The following is a 22,335-nucleotide window of genomic DNA, read 5'->3' as shown; positions in this document are numbered from 1 at the left end:
TTCCAGATAGCCACTTTGCCTTCAAGGGTTAGACTCTGGGTTCTGCAGGTGATCATATGGACCGAAGAAGAAAAGTAACCAACAGTGTGAACTTTGTCCCTTTTGACTAGAAGGACTGGGCTAGAGATCAAAGAGTTCCTATTAAAGGAGGGCCACTCCACCAATTCTTCTTCAGAAATTAGGAGAAAACTATGGTCAGAGATTCCTGTTCTGTCTACAACCCAGGGATCCTGCAGCCACAAATAACAACAGTTTTCTTTTCTTTATATTTCATACCTTGGTTTGTGGGGTCCTGCACTGAGCTTCTGGAGATTTCTGCATCTGTCCATGTATATATCCTAGCTTGGTAATAACTACTCCAATCAGGCCTGAGGTCTGTCTCCACAAAGATGGCTAAACTCTGGGAAGGTTTAGCCACCAAGGCACAGCAGTAAGACAAAGCAAACTAAAGTAGACAAGTAGGAAATAGGATCAAAGAAGCCTGATGGGAAGCACACTGGAGGAAACCTAGTATAGAGAGAAGCAACAGCAGGTAGACAGCCAAGGCATAGCAGGAAAAAACTCTGGAGGAATATTTAATCAAGGGTCTTAAGTCTTTCTGGAAGTATCCATGAATACACATACATACCTGGGCTTTGTTTAAGGACTGGATGCTGGATACTAACAAGAGAAACTAATCTAGGCATTTAAAAAGAAAGGATCCTGGCTGGGAAAGTGGCTCAGTGGTAGAGCGCTTGCCTTGCATGCATGAGACCCTGGGTTCGATTCCTCAGGACCACATAAGCAGAAAAAAAAAAAGCCGGAAGTGGCACTGTGGCTCAAGTGGTAGAGTGCTAGCCTTGAGCTGAAGAGCTGAGGGACAGTGCCCAGGCCCAGAGTTCAGGCCCTATGACCGGACCCAAAAAAAAGAAAAGAAAAGATCCTAGTGATTCTACCTAGCATTTTTTTCTCTCTGACATTTCCAAATCTGACTCAGATTCTACTCATGGATTTATTTCCTTAATTACAATTAGAATGTACAAATGAGTTTGGCTCACATTCATCCCTCTAATTCAAACCACCTCATCTAATGCAAGTGATACAAAGTCTTGACCATTTGTTTTATTGTATGCGCTCCACTTTGCCATTGAAGTGTGTGTGTGTGTGTGTGTGTGTGTGTGTGTGTGTGTGCAATCTTTTTAGTTTCAGATATCACACCAACTTGTTTAGACAGCTCTGTTAACTGACCACATCTGAAAAACAGAAGGTTAAGTGTTTCCATGAATCCATGCATGGCACATGTCAACTCCTGGTGGAGTTCTTTCCCTTCCTTGGTTGGTGCCTTGTGCGCAGTCTGCTGTGGATGATGATGCTCTGCCAGGAGTGGAGCTAGAGCAGGGATCTCAGCCCTGAGCCTGCTCATCATACCACAGACCACACTAAGCTCTTCTCTGAACAAGGCTACCATGCAGAAGGTACCCAGCCGCCCCTGCCCAACACTCACACAACTCTTTCTTTGAGGGCTGTCTGGTTTTCTTACATCTGAATGGAATAAAATGATGAAAATGAAAGAGGTAGGATTAGCCTAGAGGGAAACTTTATTTTGTTAGAAACACTAAGCAGGGCAATTACTAGCAACAGTGGCGACAGCTTGCCTGACCTTGTGAAGTCAGTTCTACATGGTACTTCTGGGGAGCGGGAGGGGAGGTAGAAAAAGAGGAATACTATAGGTGATAAAACTATAGTGACAATCACTAACTGGATATTTCAAAACAACTGGAGACAGGACTCTCAGAATGTTCCCAATACTAGAAACTACAAATGTCAGAGAGGACAGCATGCCAATTACTCTCATTTGATCATTACACACCGTGTACGTGTATGATATGTCATATTATACTCCATAAATATGTACAGTTAAACATGGCAGTTAAAATTAATGAACAAAAATGTCGAGTGGAGAAGATGAAGTTTATTGGAGAAAAGCTATAGTGCTGCACACAGAAGCTTATTTGGAATGAAGCCAGGAGAAATGCAGTGGAGGAGACTTCGTAAGGCTCACAGCGCTAGTGTTTCTCTTCACCCAGTTGTTCCACCTTTCAGACCAACGGCCTCATCTCTCTAGTGTTCTTGTCTTAGGCAAGTGAATTTCCTAAGTTCCTTCCCTCATTAGAGAATACTGGTTTGTGTGTGTGCGCGTACATGCATGCATGTGCTAGTATTGGGGCTTGAACTCAGAGCCTCAGTGCTGTCCCTTAGCTTTTCATTCAAAATTGACACTCTATCACTTTAGCCACAGCTCCACTTCCATCTTTTTGGTGGTTAATTGCAGGTAAGAGTCTCGTAGACTTTCCTGCTTGGGCTGGCTTTAAACCTTGATCATCAGGTCTCAGTCTCCTAAGTAACTAAAATTACAAGTGTAAGCCTCCAGCACCCCGTGAAATACTCTAACAAAGCTGAAACTTATGAAACGAGTATTTTGCCAGTAAATGTAAGAAACAAGGCCTGTAACCTCTCTTGTATAAGCCATGCTAGGCCATGCCTCCTGTGTGGCTATAGAGTTGGCAGCATAGCTGGTATGCTCATCATCTACATCTTCATCTTCGCCTTACCCATGGAAAGCCAAACAGGCCGGGAGAGAGGATCTCACAGAACCTTTATGTACATTTCTCAGATGTTTACTATTTGATTTATTCACACTGTGGCCCTTCCCAAATGCTAAGGCCAGCAGAGCTCCGAAGAGTCCCACCTGTTAACGCCCAAATTTAGAAACAAAAGCAATGGTCCCATATGGCAGAAGAAGGTCTGAGTTTGAACTCTGACAAACAGACTCACTAACTGTGAAGTATTTTCCAAGGACCTGTCCAAAATTAGACATTTCTCTTTTACCCAGACTGGGCTAAATAATTACTAGGGAGAGCCCTCCTATTTAAAAGCAAAGAAAACAGCCTTGGAGGCTGAAACAGAACCCTCCACAAGCAAGTTTCTGTATCGGTCACACATCCTGGGGAGGACTTTCATGCCCACCCACTCCCTCTTGGCTGACCAATGTCAGTATGAAGTCCATTAGTGCTTAGTTAACATGTCAAGGAACTTACCTTTATTAGAAATGGAATCAGGTCACCTTTACATCAATTAAATGCAGGCATATAACTACTCCCCTGGCCAAAATTCTTTCGTTCAAACTTTAAATGCTCTGTTCCTGACATCAATATGGGGTCTGCATTCTTTGTACACTAGAAATGCCTTTGTTATATGATTTTGAAACAGAGCAACAAATGTCCGGTAATAACTGTGAAGACAAGAGTGACTTGAAAAGCTAGGCATTTTTTCTTTATTATATATTGCCTGGAAGAAATGCTTTGATAGAAAATGGCTCTTATCTCGTGTATTGGGAGCCCAGCATGACGGAACATTCCTGATCTTTAGCAGAGGGTGCCTGGAGCGGAGGTGCCTGTCCCCAGGAGCCCAGGAGGAAAACTATGCCTGTGTGGCTGTCTGCTAAGGGACTTCACCTCCTGGGACTCTGTGTTCTCACTCTGTACAGTAGTAGACTGGAGGGCCACTGGGCGGTCACTATGAGTGAATCCCATGAAAAGTCAAGTTTCCAGCACTCACCCTCACGCCCTTTACCTACATGTACCACGTAGCACTTATGCAGGTACCTGTGAGCCAAGCAAAAGAAAGGTCTTCTCACATTGCAGGCAAGGGATATTTTATTTTTCCTGTGACCACTTGAGAAACAACAGAACCAAGACTAGAATAGAATCCAGGTCATATCACTAAGTCCAGTATTCATATGCCATATCACATCACTTCTGGCTCAGGAGCTTTCAGGTAGACTTTCTGGCATCTTTTTAAAAACAAATTCCTTAGCTAGGTGTGAGTGGCTCACTCCTGTAATCCTCCTGAGGCTGAGATCTGAGGATCATGGTTTGAAACTAACCTGAGCAGACAAAGCTGTGAGACTCTTATCTCCAATTAGCCAGCAGAAACGCTGGAAGTGGAGCTTTGGCTCAAGTGGTAGAGTAACAGTCTTGAGAGAAAAAGTTAAGGGACAGTGCCTAGGCTCTGAGTTTATGCCCTATTACCAGTATGCGTGTGCTGTGTGTGTGCACGTGCGCGCGCACACACACACACACACACACAACCAAAACAAAACCCTTTCTTCTAGTCTTGCTGATGCACCCACCCAGGCCAAGCAGAACTTCCCTGGTCAGTTCTCTCAGATGGCCCTGTGCAAGCTGGAGAAACCACCACAGTCTAAGGGGCAGTTTGGAGCACTCGGCAGCCTCTCGTGTACCTGGGCAGTGAGCTGTACTGGCGCTGGGCCTGCTGGAAGTTCTCTCGCTCCTCCTGTCGCTGGCGCTGCACTTGAACCTCCACGGACACCGAGTGCCGGCCGCTCTGCGCCACTGGCCGAGAGCTGGGCTGTGGAAGGGAAGCACAGCTGGTTAGCAAGAAGGGAATGGCATACCACATGCTGCTAGTCACTCACTTTCAAGTTGTGGTGCTGGGAATAGAACCTGGGGTCTGGGCATGATACTAGGCAAGCACTCAACCACTGAGAGCCCCAGTTCAATTCTGGCTTTCTCTTTCAATTCTTATAAACTGACTTATAAAAACACTTCACAAATTCTGTGATCTTTCTTTTTCTTCCTAAAAATCAAGTGTTTTTGAGAAACCTGAAGAAGCACAGCGTGGCTCCCCAGTACGCGCACACCTCATGTTTCGTTGAGCTTCTGGCTTTGGCGTACAGCATACATGGTCAGCATCGCTGGCCTAACTAATGAAGTTCAGCAAACATGAACATGAAACACTAGGTTAACTACTTGTGAGAGCAACAAACACAAGGGGACTAAGAAACAAATGTCAAAAGCGGAATAAAAGTTTGCTACAGTAGCTCAGAAAATTGGAGGAGTCTCCAGGTCCACTGCACACTTGAAAGCTGCCCCTGCGGTGGCGATGATGGGTAGGTATGTGTTTCACTGTAATGGTAGGATCCAATTTGCTTGATTCCCGGCTTACGACAGGATGGCAGTTAAGATTTGAAACTTAACCAAGGGTGGATTAAACAATGCATTACTAGCCTTGGACATGTCCTCCTCTAACCTAAAAGGGAAGCCAGACAAGGAACAAAAGCACTCCAGTGGGATGGTTCTGAGTTTTAGCAATGTCGCTTCATTGGTTATTAGACAACACACTTCCCTGATGGCCTTCTACCAAGGCTCCTCGTGGCTTAGTCATCTGTTGATAGCGACTTCTCCCGAGTTGGGTAGTTCAAAGGCCTATGAAGGGTAACTAACTGGGAGAAAACAAGGGAGGAGGTAACACTGTTGAAAAAGAAATGTACTCATCACGGACTTATATAAGTGTAACCCCATTGTACATCACTTTTACACTAAAAAGTTATTCTTGTGTACATGCATGCATGTACCACTATTAGGGCATGAACTCAAGGCACTGTCCCTGAGCTTTTTGTTCTAGATTGGCACTCTACTGCTTAAGCCACAGTTCCACTTCTGGCTTTTTGTTGATTAAGAAGAGATGAGAATCTCACAAATCTTCCTTCCTGGACTGGCTTTGAGCCATGACTCTCAGACCTCAGTCTCCTAAGTAGCTGGGATTACAGGCATGAGCCACTGGTACCTGCCTTTGTTTTATTTCAGAGTTGAAAGATAGCGGCAGACTTTGGCTTGATAATTATCTTCAAAAATAACAGAGTTCTTAGTGTTCATTGGCAAGGAATAGGAGGGTTTCATGAGCCTTGGTACATGAAGAGTCCCTCTGGTTGGCTTCTATCTGAAAAAAAAACAAACCAACCTAACTACATCCATTGCTCTCTTTCTGCTAGGCCTGCACTGTCTTATTTGTTGGTAAGCAATAATGAAGTAATGTCCAGGACAAAAATTTCCAAGCATATGGGCACAGTCAGTAAGCATATTAAAAATATCCTGACACAAAAATAATATGGGAAGAGATTAGGCTTTATAATACCCCAGTCTCTACTAGTGGATGTTTATAACCACACTCACTGGGACAAATGTGTGCTCAGAGACTCACTCCATAATACTGTTCAAATAACACAGCCCAGTGCCTTCAGCAAGAAGCACACTTCACCAGAGAGTTTCTGCTTATGCAAACAAAGCAGCTACCAATTGTTCACCAACTCCATTAGAACAGATAGACTTTGCTTCCTGGAGACTAAGCCATGCTGGCTGAATAGGCTGCTGAACGGTGTGTGAGTCCTAGGGAGCCATAGGAGCTCAAGGAAGACTATTGGGCAGAGGGAAAGCAGAGCAAGAAATACTAAGCAATTTCCACTCTGCTCTCAAAAAGAATCCCATTTCCTTCCTTCCCAATCTGCACACGTCATGCAGTCTTGAAGGGTCTGGCATTCTGCAGCAGGATTTCGTAACCAGCTTTTTAAACTCATGCTGCTCTCTGACAGACTACATGCGGAGATGTGAAAAGAAAATTCAAGGTCTTGTGGAAATTTCAGGTGTGTTTTAAGTTGTTTCTCCCAGTGGTCTAGAAATTTGATTCTGACAGAAAGAGGTGGGAAAAAAGAGTTTTCTTTCTTCAACTATTTTTCTGACCCTATTTGGATAACACCTTACCAGCTTTAAGCACCCATTCACTTCCTGATGAGCTTAAGGAATGAAATGACCAGCACAGGGCCCTGGAAATGTAAATTAATGAGTTTGGTTAGGACAAACTGACTTCATCATGTAATTGTGTTTACCACTATAAAAAGTAAACAGGCCACTGTTGCTGGATTTCCCTTGTCAGAGAATTCAAAAGATAGATCAATGAAGACAAACCATTACCTTAAAGGTACCTTTTTTTTTTTTTTTTCTTAACATGTTGCCACTGAGGCTTCTACTCAGGGCCTGAGTACTGTCCCTTAGCTGTTTTTGCTCAAGAATGGTACTCGACCACTTGAAAGACTCTTCCATTTCCAGCTTTTTGCTGAGCATTTGGCAGTTAGAGTCTCAAGGACTTTTCTGCCTAGACTGGTTTGGAGCTACAATTTTCAGATCCCAGCCTCCATTGTAGCTATGATTACAGGCATCAAACACTGATACCTGGTATAAAAGGGTGACACATTTTAAGTAAGATTGTAGACATGACTGGACTAAAGCAGCAACTCAATAAAATCATTCCAAATAATGACAATTTTGAAAAAGATCTCATACACATGAATATTGTTATCATTTTACAATTGTTGTCATTTGACAATTCTGCCTTTTCAATAGTATGATTTGTATGCATTGTGGCAGAATGGAATCCTGCATCTAAGTCCAAAAAATCACAAAAATAAATGAAGGAGCAATTTGTAACCTCATAAAGTAGACATTTTTAAATAGTGCAATACAACAGAGTCAGCCGCACGCCACAGGTAGCCAGGCTTGGTCTATAATGAAATTTGTTACAAGAAATGACCTTTTAAATAAAAATAAAAAAAATAGCAGAGAATGTCACATGAGAGAAACAATGGAAGCTGAATGACAGACATAAAATATGATTATTACACAGTGTGCTGGAATTTCCTCCATGACTTATGTTTAAAATCACAGAGAAAACTACTCCTGTGGCTCCTGTAAATGAGCGACAGCACATCTTTATCATGGTTATAAAGAGATATTGTGGAATAGTTGGGAGAGCTGTAAAATTTTGACATCTCTGCATGCAAAACAAAATGAAAGAAATAGCATCCATATAGTGTTTCACTGAATTAAGTCATTAATTAAGCATTTCTCTCAATTAATTAGTATTATTTTTAACCAAAAATAAATAGAAACACATGGAAGAAAATACAAAATAGTTAACATTTAATAGAATAGTGAATAAAAATACAATGTCTTAGTACTAATTAACACTGGGTAATACTGTAATACTTTGACAGGTTACAATACAGATCTATTGCTATAATAAGTAATAGCTAATTTATTAATACCTACATAAGGTAGTCAATTATTTAAAACCTATCAACTCATTTTTCTTCATCTACATAACAAAAATAATCTATATATGTGTGTATCATACATATATTTTTATAATAATCATTTGGAGCAGATTTTCTACCTCAATTCTAAATAATACAAATTGTAAAATTTTCACACTTGTCCCAAAGCATATGTACCAGGAACCAATGGCTCACCCCTAAAGTTCTATCAATGAATATTCGGTCTTAACACAGTATTGCCTTCATCTCTTCTTTCCTACCTGGATCTAGTTTATTTTCCCACTGCAGCATGAGACACATAGGAAATAAAAAGGGTAGAGTAGGGCACAAGCCAAGTACCTCAGCATCAGGTGTTCATGACAACCAAGGGTAGCCTGTAACTTCCCCTCACCCCAGCCCTCTGTGAAGAGGATGTCCTGTAGGTCATGGAGGGTTTGCCTTGAGGGACAAATCATGGGTCTAGAAGAAAGAGGGCTACTTTACAGCAGCACAGAGGCTCTCTCCATAGGTGGAGCAGCCTTTGCTGCAACAATGGCTTTCTTTAGGTCTATTGCCAAGGGAGCTGATTTCTGCCACTTTGAGCTGAGCTATACTGCGAGGCTGTCAACACAGGTGGCAATTTTTAAGTCAAGAAATGAAACCACTTTTAAAAGACCTTTCAAGTCTTAAAAACGCTGAAAACAAATAGATGGCCACCATTCCTGAAATTCCCAGCACAGGGGAGGCAATGGAGGGGTGCAGACTGGCTGTATTCTGCGAGGGGCTCCCTGATGAAAGCAGATAAACCTTGAAAGTGAAGAGTAGAAACAGGAAAAGGGTGCAAAGTGTGGTTTGGTATTTGTTTAAAGATTGCAGCAAGGAAGAAAAGCAAGCTTGGGGACAAGAGGATGCTCCCCTTGCTGTGTCAATTCTCCCTCTGAAGGACTTGGAGACTTTAAGTCACTACCAACCTAGGATGGAAAGGATTTAGCAATACAGCTATTAAAGGCTCCATTATCCCATCTATCAATCATCTCAGCCAGCAAGTCTCCTTGTGGACAACACTCAGGTATCTGCAAAGTTCTAACAGCATACTCTACTTACGTGTGCAGCCTGCAATTTAAGTCTGTTAAAAGCTAAGTCCTGTCCATTGCTGAGCTTTGTGATAATAACCCTAACCTCAGCCATTGTTCCATTATCTTGGGAAAGATTTGAAGCAACTTGCTGCTTTATTTAGGTTGCACCTGGCCCTACTCAAGGAAGAACTTGCTTTTCCCTTTTCCCTTGATCAATCTGGGAGAGAATTCGCTTCAATTATAAGCTAAGGAAATTTTCTGGGCCTCTGATCATCTAAAGACCTTTTGTGCCACAAATCAGCTCCCTTAGGCCCAAATGTTATTTTGAACAAAGACCCAACCATAAGCAGGTGCATTCCATACTGCTAGAATTTCTGGAGAACATTTCAAAATAGATGCTTTGCAAAGGACTACTTGGCTGAATTTTCTGAAGCCTCCCTCTCTGTATATGAAGTAATTGGTTTGGCTATTTTTCTACATGACACATCTGCTTGCACTTTGTATGTGGGCATTTCTAACAAGCCTGATGATTTCAGCTAATATCATCTAAGATATACACACAGCTTGAAGATGAGTTTGTGGACCCTTAAAGTAAAATGATTACAAACCATTCCAATGAGTGAGATCATGCTCTCATCCTCTCCAAATACAGTGACCTCGCAAGATCAGAATACACACAGGAAGAGAGAGAGAGTGAGGTTCCAAGATAGTCAAAGCTCATTTTGTAAAATTGGTAATGAAAGTCAAGAGACCAAGCTCCAGTATGGACAATTGCACATAGAACAATGAGAACAAAAATCAATATGCTACAAAGAATTATAGTTAATGAAGCACATTTGCATGATCAGAATGGAGAGTCCACAGCAAGATCCCAATTGTTTGAAAATGAAAAGAGTAAGAAAAGGTCAACTTCTGACACACAATTTAGTAAATTATTCCATTCCTTAAGGTAATCAGCTTGTCATCCCAATTATTCCCTTATCAGTCCTGACAGGAAACCATACTGCAAGCCAAATGGTTGGTCAAAAGTTGCAATGGAATCTTGACACAGAATGATTTGGCCTACAACTTGCAGTAGTTCAGTTTCCAAATGTACGCAATTTTCTTAAATATTTTCCCTAAGTGACTGTTCATATTGAATGGATAACATAGAAATATATGTCAATATATTCACTGATCTCATTCAAAAGTATCTCATTAAAAACCCTCAAAAATAGATTTAAAATCATTTTCATTTCTCATAATGAAAAACATGACTAAAATAGAAAATGATCATTTGGCCTCAAACTGGGAGTTCTTGTATGTGAGTAAATTGTCACCAATCAGAAACAGCTTCATGAAGGCCAGGTGTAATCATAACAATTGGGAGACTCAAACAGAAGGATTGTGAGTTAGAGGCCAGCCTAGACTACATAGTGAGACCGAACCCTGTCTCAACAATAAAAGGAAGGTGGGAAGGAAGGAAGGAAGGAAGGAAGGAAGGAAAGGAGGGAGGGAGGGACGGAGGGAGGGAAGGAGGAAGGAAGGAAGGAAGGGAGGGAGGGAGGGAGGAAGGGAGGGAGGGAGGGAGGAAGGAAGGGAGGGAATCTCAGTTCCCAAGGATAAGCTTTTCTGTTTCTAACGTTGATTTAATTCATACATTTTTTCAAGCTTTTCTTGTCCACCTAGAACTGCTCTGGTCCTGTCTCCTCTGTGTCTCAGCCTCAAGCACACCATGTTGTGTCCCTTCTATACTACACAGTATTCCTTCACTTTATATCAGCTCCATTGCGAGTTCTCAGGATAATCTTTCTTTTTCTAGCTTTGCTCTCATGCACCGTGCATAATACTCAGTAACTCTGAGAGTTAAATAATAAATATTGCATAGATGTTGACTTGAAATCCACACCACCAGGTAAAGTAAAACAGCTAACACTGTCCTCATGACAATCCTGGGCTGGTAAAACTATATGGGGTGTTGCAGGGACAATCACTTCTACCTGCAGCAGCTGCTTTCGCCTTCAGGTTGACATAGTTTCTCAGTATGCTTTGCAACCCCTCTGTGCAAATATGCACAATTAAGAACATACTGACCAGGCATCTGTGGCTTACACCTGTAATCCTAGATACTCAGGAGGACAAGATTCAAGAATCAAAAAAGTCCATGAAACATGTATCTCCAATTAACTGCCAAAAAAAAATCCCAAAGTGTAGCTGTGGCTGAAGTGGTAAAGTACTAGCCACAAGCAAAAAAGCTCACACAAATAAAGAACATATGCATTACCATCTACATAAATAGAGCTGGTACTTGACCCCTTAGGAAAATAACACGTTAATAGTGCTCTTGTTGGAAACATTAGGTATTGTCTGAGACATTAATGATTGTTGAACCTGTTTTCTCATCTCCCAAAGTCGGGCTGAAGATGAATTTTTATTTCGCTCCTGGATGCTGGCTCTCATCCTCTTCTCTTGAGCTAAGGTGAATTTTCTTACCTGGATACTGCTTCCCCACTTTTTCTTGTTCTCCTAGTAACCCCAAACTCATCCTCCTCAACTCCAGTGTCAGTCATGAAGCCCCTCACAGTTCTTGCTTTGTGTATGTTCATGGGGGTGAAGGGTAGTAGGTGAAGAAGGGTCTCAGAGAACCCCTAGATTCTACAACTGTGCTTCTCCAAGCAGAAGGTATCCATACTGATGGGGTGGGGTGATGTTAAACTAGATACTAGGGCTTACCCCCAGAGGCTTAGATCGAGTGAATCTAAGGCATAAGCTAAATGTGTATGTTGAACAAATGGTAGTGGAGTTTCTGATCCACAGCAACTGTTAACTGGCCCGTGGAGCCTCTGACCAACCAGAGGAGCTGGCTTCCATCTGCTCACACACTCAGCTTCCACTTAAAGGAACATATCATCATAGGGGTTAGACCACCAACTACAAACAAAACTGCAGCATGGAGAGCCATGCCACTGAAGTTTAGGGACCAAAGTTGTGTCTTGCTGTCCTCCTCCCAACTTTTAGACTAGCCTTGAAGTCTCCTGCTACAACTCTACCTTTCAACTTCCTTCCCATCAACACAACACATCCTTTGGGTCTGCTTCAACTGGTCACTTTACTCTTCCCCAAGTACACTGGAATCACGTATCTTTGTCTCTCCTGCCCTATCCTCTTAAATAATTATACTATACTGTAATTATATCCCCAATACTTTGTCCAAACTTCTGGATACCAATCTTTCTCAGCTTCAGCAATTTATCATACAGATGACACTCCTGAAAACCTAACTGCTCCCAGAACTTTGCCTCCTCCAAGATTCTGACCTCCAAACTATACACTGGGTTAACCAAAAACCCTTAGGCTTGGGATTCCCTAACCATCTGATGCAAGCTGCATCTTCCTACGCAATTGGGGCAGTCCATCCTCAAGCTACACTCTCTGCCCTGCCAGACTCCTCCCCACGGCTCTGACCTCCACAGTGCCAGGCTCACCCATCTCTGCCACAGAATGAATCTGAAAATGTTGTCTTTATTCCTAGTGCTCTAAGCACAGTTAGGGTCGTATTACCATGTGGACTGCATATTCTAATATCCAGAGTGAGCTCTTCCAGCCTAAAGCAGCTTACTTATGCACTCTTGGCTCTTTTTCAAGTTTTTCAAAGCTAGTCTTCAAGATCCCCATCATCTCAATCCTCCAAATCTACTTCAATACCTCCTTTCAGGGGTGAAATACAAAATCAGGATGAGATCTGATTGAGTTTCGTTCTAAAAATATTACCCTGGTGGTTGGTTGTGTGGAGGAGGAACTACAATAGGAATGTAGAAGGATAAACAGGAGATTCAATAATTATCCAAAGGGAATGCGGAAGAATAAAGAATCAAACTATCAAGAATGATTAAGCACTGTGCTTTGTGCCTAACAGACACAAATAGACATGAACTGACCTTACTATGGCTCTGATGCTGAAAAAGATGTGTCTATAGAAAAGTACTTAGGAAACTTAATAAAAATGCATAGTTTGAGAGCAAGACTACTTTTGTGATGTCATGTCATAAGGCTAATTAAACCTATTATGCAATGGACAGATGGTAGAACTAGATATAAAATGAAATTAACAATGATGAAATCCAGATGGAAATGAGGGAAAGGTCATTGTGGTAAAGGTCAAAGGAGTCTGGCTTTGTCTTGTCTCATTTTATGAAAGACTGAGGTCATAGCTTAGGGGCCACTACTGCCGGGCAGATGCCAGGCCCAGTTACTCACCCAGGGTTGTTCAAAGCTATAGGTCCGTCTCCGATCTTCCATATCTTCATCCTGCTTGGCTTGCTGAAACTCCTGCCGCAGACGCTGTATCCGATCATGGTTGCTAGGAGTTGATCTGTTGCTAAAAAGAGAAAAGGGGAAACAATGAACTCCAGAAATAAAATTTGTGAACTGCAGTTGTTGGGGGGAAATGGCAGCTTGCTGTAAGATAATGTTATTTAAGAGGAAGTGAACTTTTAAAACAATTATTATCAGCATTGAAAATATGTTGATTTAGGATATATGCTTACTGAACAGATACATAAGAGGGTAAATGCTATGTTTAGATATATAATTTTAAGTCCTGTTGTGTAGACGTCTCTTTTTCATTTTATGGTCTGATAAGATACTGGCAGTGACATTGTGAGGGAAGAACGTGCCATAAGATACCAGCAAAGCCAGACTGTGGTCCCAGCTTTTTCTTTTTTGTAGAGACAATAATCTTGTTCTAAACACACATTGTAATCACCAAGTGAGATGACACCACAAAATACAGCCTCACAAGCTGGGTGTGTTGGCATATGCCTGTGGTCCCAGCTACTCAGGTAGCTGAGGCAGAAGGATTACAAGTTCAAGGCTGGCCTGCACAACTTAACAAAATTCCATCTCAAAATTTAAAATAAATAAATAAAAAGAGGATTTAAAAATACAAAGAAGATTGAGGATATTTGCTCAGTGGTATAGCATTTCCTTAACATGCATAAGACCCAAATTTAATCCCTATTGTTGCAAAAAAATAAATAAAAAGGAAAAATACCAATAATCTCACAAATGTGCAGCACTACGGCACAACACCATTAGTGCAACTGTCGTGGTGTAAATAAAAAACATTTTAAAAATTAAGTTCAGGTGGCAGTTTAACCATTTAGTTAGTAATGGTGTGGTTTTCTTTTTGTATGCAACTGAATTTTGTTTTATATTCACAAAAAGTTCGTAAGACTGGTGCATAAGCCCGCACACACACACACATATGGAGAACTGACATCTGATGATAATCCACCGCCTCCGCCCCCCCCCCCCCGCCCCCATGCTGGGGCCAGTGGGAATAAATCAGTGGGACAGGAATCAGATTTTCTGGGTCCTGGCTTCAACTGTTGCTGTACTATACGTGTCCTTAATCATATACATCAGGCTGCAAAACTCTTCTATTGTTACTTCATACAACTTTAATTTTAATTTAGCTTATTTATTTATTCATTTTCCATGTATATATTTTTTTTTTTTGTGTGTGTGTGTGTGTGTGTGTGTGTGTGTGTGTGTGTGTGTGTGTGTGAGCCAGTATTGGGGCCTGGCCCTGAGCTTTTTAACTAAACGCTGATGCTCGGCCATTTAAGCCACAGCTTCACTTCTGGCTTTTGGTGGTTAACTAGAGCTAAGAGTCACTCAGAATTGTCTGTCTGGGATAGCTACAAACTGAGATCCTCAGATCTCAGCTTCCAGAGTGTCTAGGATTACAAGTGTGAGCCAACAGTCCGAAAATTCATACAGACTCTTACACAGTATTTTTACACTAAGAACAATAGCAACCAATGACCAAACTGAAGTCAAATCCTAGCTCTCACAGCACTTCGCTAAGGTTTTTCACAGGATCCTATCAGAAGAGCTACTTTATCAAGCCAGAAATACCATTCCCCAAAAGAGAGCACTTCAGATTTGACCCTGCCAAACTGCTGCACACTAGGAGGCTGAGAGCTTAAAGGACAAGCAGTTTGCCGTGCTGAAGCTCACTGCCTGGTTCCTTGGGGTGTGTCAATTCTGTTGGCTGTTCCTCCTGGTGAAGCCATTGGTGAGAAATCCTTAGAGAAAGAGAAAGTCTGCCATTGTACCCAGAAAATTCCTAGAAAGACACACGCCTGCATAAAACCCCCCACACCTCCTGTGAGGAACTCCAAAAGTGTAAGCATCTCAAATATAAAGTACACCCTATAGGACCACAGAAGTAACATCTCCCAAAATTACAGACCTCCCTCCACCACCGAAACTATAGAGAGGGGAAGAGGGGTAAATAGGAGCTGCCTTGTCCCTGCCACCCTGGCATTTCTTGCAATTTTATTGGCACTTCTGTGATATATTGTCAATACACTCAATTCGATTTTTTTGGACAGTTAGTAGAGCTTGTCCTTTTGTTTACTGCTGGTGAATCTTTTAGACTTATCTGCCTGAGAACAATAAAGGTTATTAAGTCTGTACAAAATGCTGTTTAACCACAGGAGGCTTTGGTCCAGGGGGGTATGACTTCCGAGCATCCCTATTCACTTTTAAGGCAAGCAGGTTGTTGTTCCCACTGGCTTTTAAAAGCATATGCATAGATGGACATTAGTGGCTCATACCTGTGATCTTCGCTATTCTCAGGAGGCTGAGAACAGAGGATTACAGTTGGAAGCCAGACCAGGGAAGGAAAGTCAGTTAGTCTCTTGTCTCCAATTAACTACCAAAAAGTTAGAAATGAAGCTGTGGTTCAAGTGATAGAGTACTAGCCTGGAGCAAAAAGGACTCAGGGACAGTGTCTAGGTCATGAGTTCAAGCCCTAGGGCTGGCACGAAAACAAAACAAAATCATATTCAGCACCTTATATTGTTCTAACACATAACTTTTCAATAGTGGCTAACCAATACAATGAGCAGTCTATAAAATCCCCTTCCTGTCTATATAAAACAGAGAGGGTATGGCATGGGAATGGTTCCTAAGACAAAGTAGGAAAGTGCACACCCACTAACCTCACGTTCACTTATCAAGCTGTGCCTTGGTGAGAGGAGTACTAAGTCTTGAACTCAGAGCCTTGGTGGATTTGGGCTTTGAACTGCCATCCAAAGATCTCTCAGTCTCCTGAGTAGCTAGGATTACAGGTATGAGCCAAATAGGTCCTGCTTGAGCTACAGCGTATTTGTTCCTAGTACTTAATGGGAGGATGGAAGGAGACTTCACCAACAAAGTCTTTTATAAATCTAACCAGAAATATTTCCCTATAATTCTCAGCAGTAGTATGTTCATGAGATCCACATCATTGACGAAAACTGACCTCCCACTGTCTATGATTAAGTGAAGGTCCACTCTCCAAATCATGACAGTTGATCCTATGTCCTTACATTTAAATTCTGGTGAAAGCTCAAGAGGTCACTTCTGCTCTTATTTCCAAGTCTGGGCAGTGAGAGAGGCCATTGTTTTCCTCTCCTTCCTTTGCTTTCTTTCTATGCTTTAGAGAAGGCTCTAGATTGGTGTGTCCATGACTGGCAACGCTACTTTCATCGTTGGAGTGGGAAAGCAGGCGACAATGGTTTCATGATTGATGGTGATTTCCAAAGACTGGAAGACCGTCACGCATCCTTGGGGAGCAGCAGTTGGCAGGGTGAAGGTGAAATTCTGGCTTCAAGAGATGAAAGTGGCGCGAGGGCTCGGCTCTGTTTCTCAGGCCAGTCAGTGTATAGCAGGCCAATAATTCAAATTTGCGCTGCTAAAGCTCTCTCAGCTCCTCTGCCAAGAAAGCTAAAGGAAATTTTAAATATTCATTAGCAACAGTGACTAATCCCTACCCATCCCAATCAACTGAGATTAGGATTTTTGCCAATTTAAAATCCCCTCTCTCTGAATCTCCGTCTCACTCTCTGCCTCTCTCTCTCTCTTTCTCTCTCTCTTTCTGAAGATAATCAGAATACCACTAACGTTGATCAGATGGAGGATGGAGACAATAAGTCCTAGTGAGGACTCAATAAATCATGATTTCTGAATACTCTGCGTGATCTGGGTCTGAACAGGGATGGCAGGGATTATTTTGTGTCAACAGACACAGCAGGCAGTTTCAGTCCAAATACTAACACTTAGTCTCTCTTTACACAGTGGTTTTTAAAGCCCACTGGAACTTGTGTTTGTGAACTAAGTGAAGAATATTGGTTGTGGTTCAATAACAATCTGGCTTTTGTTCTTATAGGGTTAGGGAAGAATATCTTGGATGCCACACTACCAAAAGTCCTAACCTAGCACACTCAGCACAAGGTGATTGTGAATTATGCAGAAGGCAGGTCCATGATCACCAGGGAGATTCATTTGTATCTTCTCTCCGAGACAGACTCTACAGTGTTGGAGGTTGCTGAACCTGAAGACTGGATCCTGCTGTGTATTTCCTAGGGGAACTACATATGCTCTCTCACACCAAGTGCAGGACGGAACTATTTGTGAGTGGCACTAGCTTCTGTCCAGCATCTGTTTAGCAGGTGTGCTGACTGGTCACCTCCACAAGTAGGGTACTACTCATATGTAAGAAAATGATCCTGAGAGCTTGTAAATTAAAAAAAAAAAAAAAAAGCACTGATGGGCCAGCTTTCTGTAGGTCCTCTGAGCCTGGCAGTCCAGTGCAGGGAGAAGACAAAGGGATGGGGTGGGTGCTGGCTCCGTAACTGGAACAGATTCCAGAGGCTCCAGGCAGTTAACTAGAGTGAAGGGGAGTCGGGCCCATGCACAGGAAGAACCCAAGTACATTCTGTGACAATACTTGGTTTTTCTGAGGAAGGTCTTGGTTTTGGTAGACAACTGCCTGAAAGAGTGACTCAGGCCTGGTGCTGAAGCCTTTTTTTTTTTTTTTTTTTGAGAAGTCAGAAATACAGTGGGTTTTTTTAGTCCATATTTAAAATGTTGACTTAATTCATTTTTTAAAAAATTCTAGGAAAGCCAAACAAAATAGGCCTGTTGGCAGCTAGCTTGCAACCTCTACTTTATATTCTGCAGCTGCTGTCTGCTTTATATGTTGCTTGTCTAGGCCATTTACTTTCACTGCATCAAGATAACTCTGGTGGTCCCCTAGTAACAGTCCAGAAAAACAAACACAGTCAGCTTTCCATAGCTATCAGTCAATCCTGCATCTTCAGATTCAACCTCTTGTGATGGGAACTATTAGGAAAAAAAAAAACTGTATAGAACATGTACAGAGTTTTCTTCATCATTCCCTAAACAATACAACAACTACACAATTTCCATAGCGTTAACATTGTATTAGGTCTTACAAGTAATGAAGACATGATTGAAAGTACACGGAAGAATGCTGGTAGATTATGTACATCTATAGATGTTGGCTTCTGAAGGAGGTTCTGGAACCAATGCCTTTTCAATCTTTAGAACAAATAGAGTAAAAACCTGATTAGATTTGAGATTACAAATATAAACATATATATATATATATGCCATTGATTGTGAATGTATCTGTGTGTGTGTGTGTGTGTGTGTGTGTGTGTGTGTGTGTGCGTATGCGCATGCGCATACCAATATATATGCCATTGATTGTGAATGTATCTGTGTGTGTGAGTGCGCGCGCGCACGCGCGCATACCAATACTGAACTCAGGGCCTCATGACCTCACTTGGTTTTTTCGCTCAAGGCTGGCACTCTATCACTTGAACCATAGCTCCACTTCTAAATGCATAGTTTAGAAATAAAACCCAAAATAAACCCCAGGAAACAGATACTCAAAAGTGGGGTGGTATGAGGGGAGTTGGGTTAGACTAATGAAGAGGGAGACAGCATCCTAAAATTCAATGCCTATCCTACAAAATTAAGAAAAAATGAGGGCAAATTGAGATTGGGAGGGATGGGATGGAAGGGAATGAAAGGGCTGACACTGATCAAGTTGCATTGCATTCACAAACTGATTTTTTGAATAACAATTCCTTTGTACAACTAAAGATAATAAAATCCAGATGCTGGTGGCTCACACCTGTAATCCTAGCTACTCTGGGGCTGAGATCTGAGGATTACTGTTTGAAGCTAGATGGGGCAAGAAAGTATATGGGACTCATCTCCAATTAACCACCAGAAAACCAGAAGTGGTACTGTGGCTCAAAGTGGTAGAGCTCTAGCCTTGAGTGAAAAAGCTTAGGGATAGCACCCAGACCCTCCATTCAAGCTTTACAACCAAGAAAAAAAAGTAATAAAAAGAAAATCATATCTATAAGAGACAGTATTAAATATGTTTGCATGTATATTGGGAGCTGAAATTGTATCGGAATAGTTAATTCTTTTTTGGAAGTTCTTTTGAGTGGTGTCTACTATTTAATAAAATAGCAAAATCTTGGGCTGGAAAAGTGGCTCAGGGTGAGTGCTTGCCTTGCATGCATGAGGACATGGGTTCTATTCCTCAGCACCACATAAACAGAAAAAGCTGGAAGTGGTGCTGTGGCTCAAGTGGTAGAGTGCTAACTATGAGCTGAAGAGCTGAGGGACAGCGCCCAGGCCCATAGTTCAGGCCAGCCCCATGACCAGCAAAAGAAAAAAAAAATAGCAAAATCAATACGATACATTTTTTTGGAAAAAAAAAAACAAAATTCAAAACAAAAAACTTGATTAGCTGGGTGCTGGTGGCTAATACCTATAATCCTAACTACTCAGGAGACTGAGATTTGAAGATCAAGTTCAAAGCCAGCCTGGGAAGGAAAGTCCATGAGATTCTTATCTCTAAGAGAGACAAGTCTCTGAAAATAGAGCAAAAAGGCAGAAGTGGAGCTGTGGATCCAGTGATAGAACACCAGCCTTGAATGAAAAAAAGAAACAAAAAAAACTAAAGGATATGCTCAGGCCCTATGTTCAAGCCCTATTCCTGGCACAAAAAGACAACAAAACAGAAGAACAAACAAACAAACAAAAAACTTGATGGGTAGGCATTAGCCATAGTCTTGCCTTTTCGTTTTTCCTTCCTTTTTTTTTTAGTCTTGCCTTTTCTAAATGGCTCCCTTTTTTTGGTCTACCTAAAACTGAACCTAGATGCACTTTCTTGTAGGCTTGAGTTCCATCTTGTCTTTTTAGAGATGTATATGTTGAGAGAGAGGAATTTATGATGTGACTGATTAATTCTTTACGGATTAAAAATACTTTAACATTTGCATTTTTAATTATGCAAAAGAAATCTGGAAACCTGGAAGCTAGGGCAGAGCTTTAAGATTTAAAGGAATAGAAAAGTAACCATTCAGGGCTGGGAAGGTAGCTCAGTGGTAGAGTGCTTGCCTTGTATGCATGAGGCCCTGGGGTTCGATTCCTCAGCACCACATAAGCAAAAGAAGCCAGAAATAGTGCTGTAGCTCAAATGGTAGAGCTCTAACCTTGAGCTGAAGAGCTGAGGGACAGTGAGCAGGCCCAGAGTTCAAGGCCTATGACCGACCAAAAAAGAAAAGAAAAAAGAAAAGTAACCATTCATAGTTTAGATAAGTCCTGGTTGATGTCTGCCCTGTTTTCCACAGAAGGAAGAAGAAAAACAGAAGGTGGGCAAAAGGGAGGAAGTAGCTTGTGGCAGGCCTTCCTTGCTGCTCAGAATGGAGAGATGATACATTTGTTCATAATGTTTTTCTTTCCTACTCTCTTGTTTTCTTTCTACTCCTCCAAATTCTTCCAGTAAGTTCTAAATATCCAGTCCCACTTCCTGGTAGCCCATACTCACTTTTTCCTTTTCCTTCTTCTGCAGCTGTTCTCTTTCCCAAGCACTGTCTTCACAGTGTTTACTAAACCGTGTGGGTGTAAGTGGCCATTTAAAATGTATGCAATCATTACAAAATTTAGCATGCACATAATTCTGTCCCTTACTTGTGACAGAGTGCATGGTTCAAATATTTGTGATGGACAGGCTTAAAGGTGGGCCCCCAAGGTCCTTGATTTCTGGCCTGCCACCTCTCTACATTCCTCCACTCTTGAGCGAGGACAGGCCTAATCACGCAATGGAATATCTGTGGTTACATTTGTGCAGACACATAGGAACATAGCACCCATGTTACTTGGCTTTGAAGAAACAAGCTTCCTAAGCCCCACAGCTGCATCATGTGACCACATCCAGGCTGACCCTGACTGCGCCCTGCTGAGACCCTGAGCCAACAATCCAGGAAGGCACATCTGGACTTCAGACTGTCAGACTACGGAAACTGTTGAGATAAGGCATGTGTATTAAGCTGCTAAACTTGTGCTAATTTGTTAGGCAGGAAAAGAAAACAAATAGTACACTGAGGCTGGCTGCGGTCATGAGACTTGTTTTGGGCAACAGGATCTAAGTGGATGTGAGTGATACAAATGAGCTTAAAGTGTGAATGACTGCATAGCTGAGTCTCTCTCTTGTGCTCTTCACTTCCAGGATGTTGAACATACAGAACAGGAATAAGACACTCAGGTCTGGATGTATTAACTGGAATCAGCTAGATTCAGGGGAGAACTCAAATAGTGCAATTCCTTAGAAAGGCTAGATCAAAGCTCAACAACAACAAAATACCAGGAAATGGGAACTTGAATGGGATGGGGATGGGGGATCAAGGAGAGGGGAACAGACTGAAGAAAGGAAGGGAGTAGGGGGAGAATGCAGTCAAAAGTTCATGTATCTCCAGGGAAGGGGTGGGTTGGGAAGGATGGTTGAGAATGTGGAAAGGGGCGACACTGATCAAGAAGCATTGTATTCATAAACTGCTTTGTTGAATGGCAACTCATTTGTACAATTAAAGATGATAAAAGATACATTTTTTAAATCAAGCCTGAGGAAACCCCAAATGCTTGTCATTAGATGCCAAGAGGGTTTTAGTTGGTTTTTTAGACAACAACATTATAGTAATGAACTCCATCAGCCTCTCTCCTTCAAACTCATAAGCGCATACTACCACCAAATCATTTCACATGGTGTTATGGGAGTTGACAACTTGCTAGACTCAATGAAATGGAGCGGTCTAGAAACACACATACCCTATCTGCAAGTAGAACTACAGAAATGCCAAATGTTACAAAAACAAGTTGCTCAGCAAAAAGAAACAAAACCAAGTGCTATACTTCACAGCAAGTTCTAAGCTAACATTTATATTGATTGTCATTCCTAAATCCTGGCCTGAAAAAAAAAGAAAAAAAAAAACCTGTACAAAGTAAATATTGGTGAAGAAGATGTAATTGTCAAATGTTAACTGCCAGATCAAGAGTTCAAAGACAGGAAGAAGCATTCACTCAGTTCTGGTTTTTGTTTGTTTGTTTGTTTAACAAGGTAGTAGGCAGTGGTGGCTCACACCTGTAATCTTAGGCTAAGATCTGAAGATCCCAACTTGAAGCCGGGCTGAGTAG

General features: G+C 41.8%; 1 protein-coding gene across 7 annotated transcripts in view; it reads right to left on the bottom strand.

Annotated features, from left to right (window-relative positions):
* Positions 1-22,335, bottom strand: part of Pard3 (par-3 family cell polarity regulator) — a 636,430-nt gene that overhangs the window by 4,334 nt on the left and 609,761 nt on the right. For all 7 annotated transcript variants that reach the window (XM_042685969.1, XM_042685972.1, XM_042685970.1 and 4 more), the window contains 2 exons: positions 13,240-13,360; positions 4,283-4,410 (listed from right to left, as the gene is read on the bottom strand). In XM_042685969.1, the coding sequence (XP_042541903.1) occupies positions 4,283-4,410; positions 13,240-13,360 (249 nt within the window). The remainder of the gene's footprint in view (positions 1-4,282; positions 4,411-13,239; positions 13,361-22,335) is intronic.

This window comes from Dipodomys spectabilis, unplaced genomic scaffold (assembly GCF_019054845.1).
Source record: "Dipodomys spectabilis isolate Male_0828 unplaced genomic scaffold, ASM1905484v1 ptg000096l, whole genome shotgun sequence".
NCBI lineage: Eukaryota > Metazoa > Chordata > Mammalia > Rodentia > Heteromyidae > Dipodomys > Dipodomys spectabilis.
Note: the sequence above shows the minus strand (reverse complement) of the source record. Positions and strands in the feature narration are given on the sequence as shown.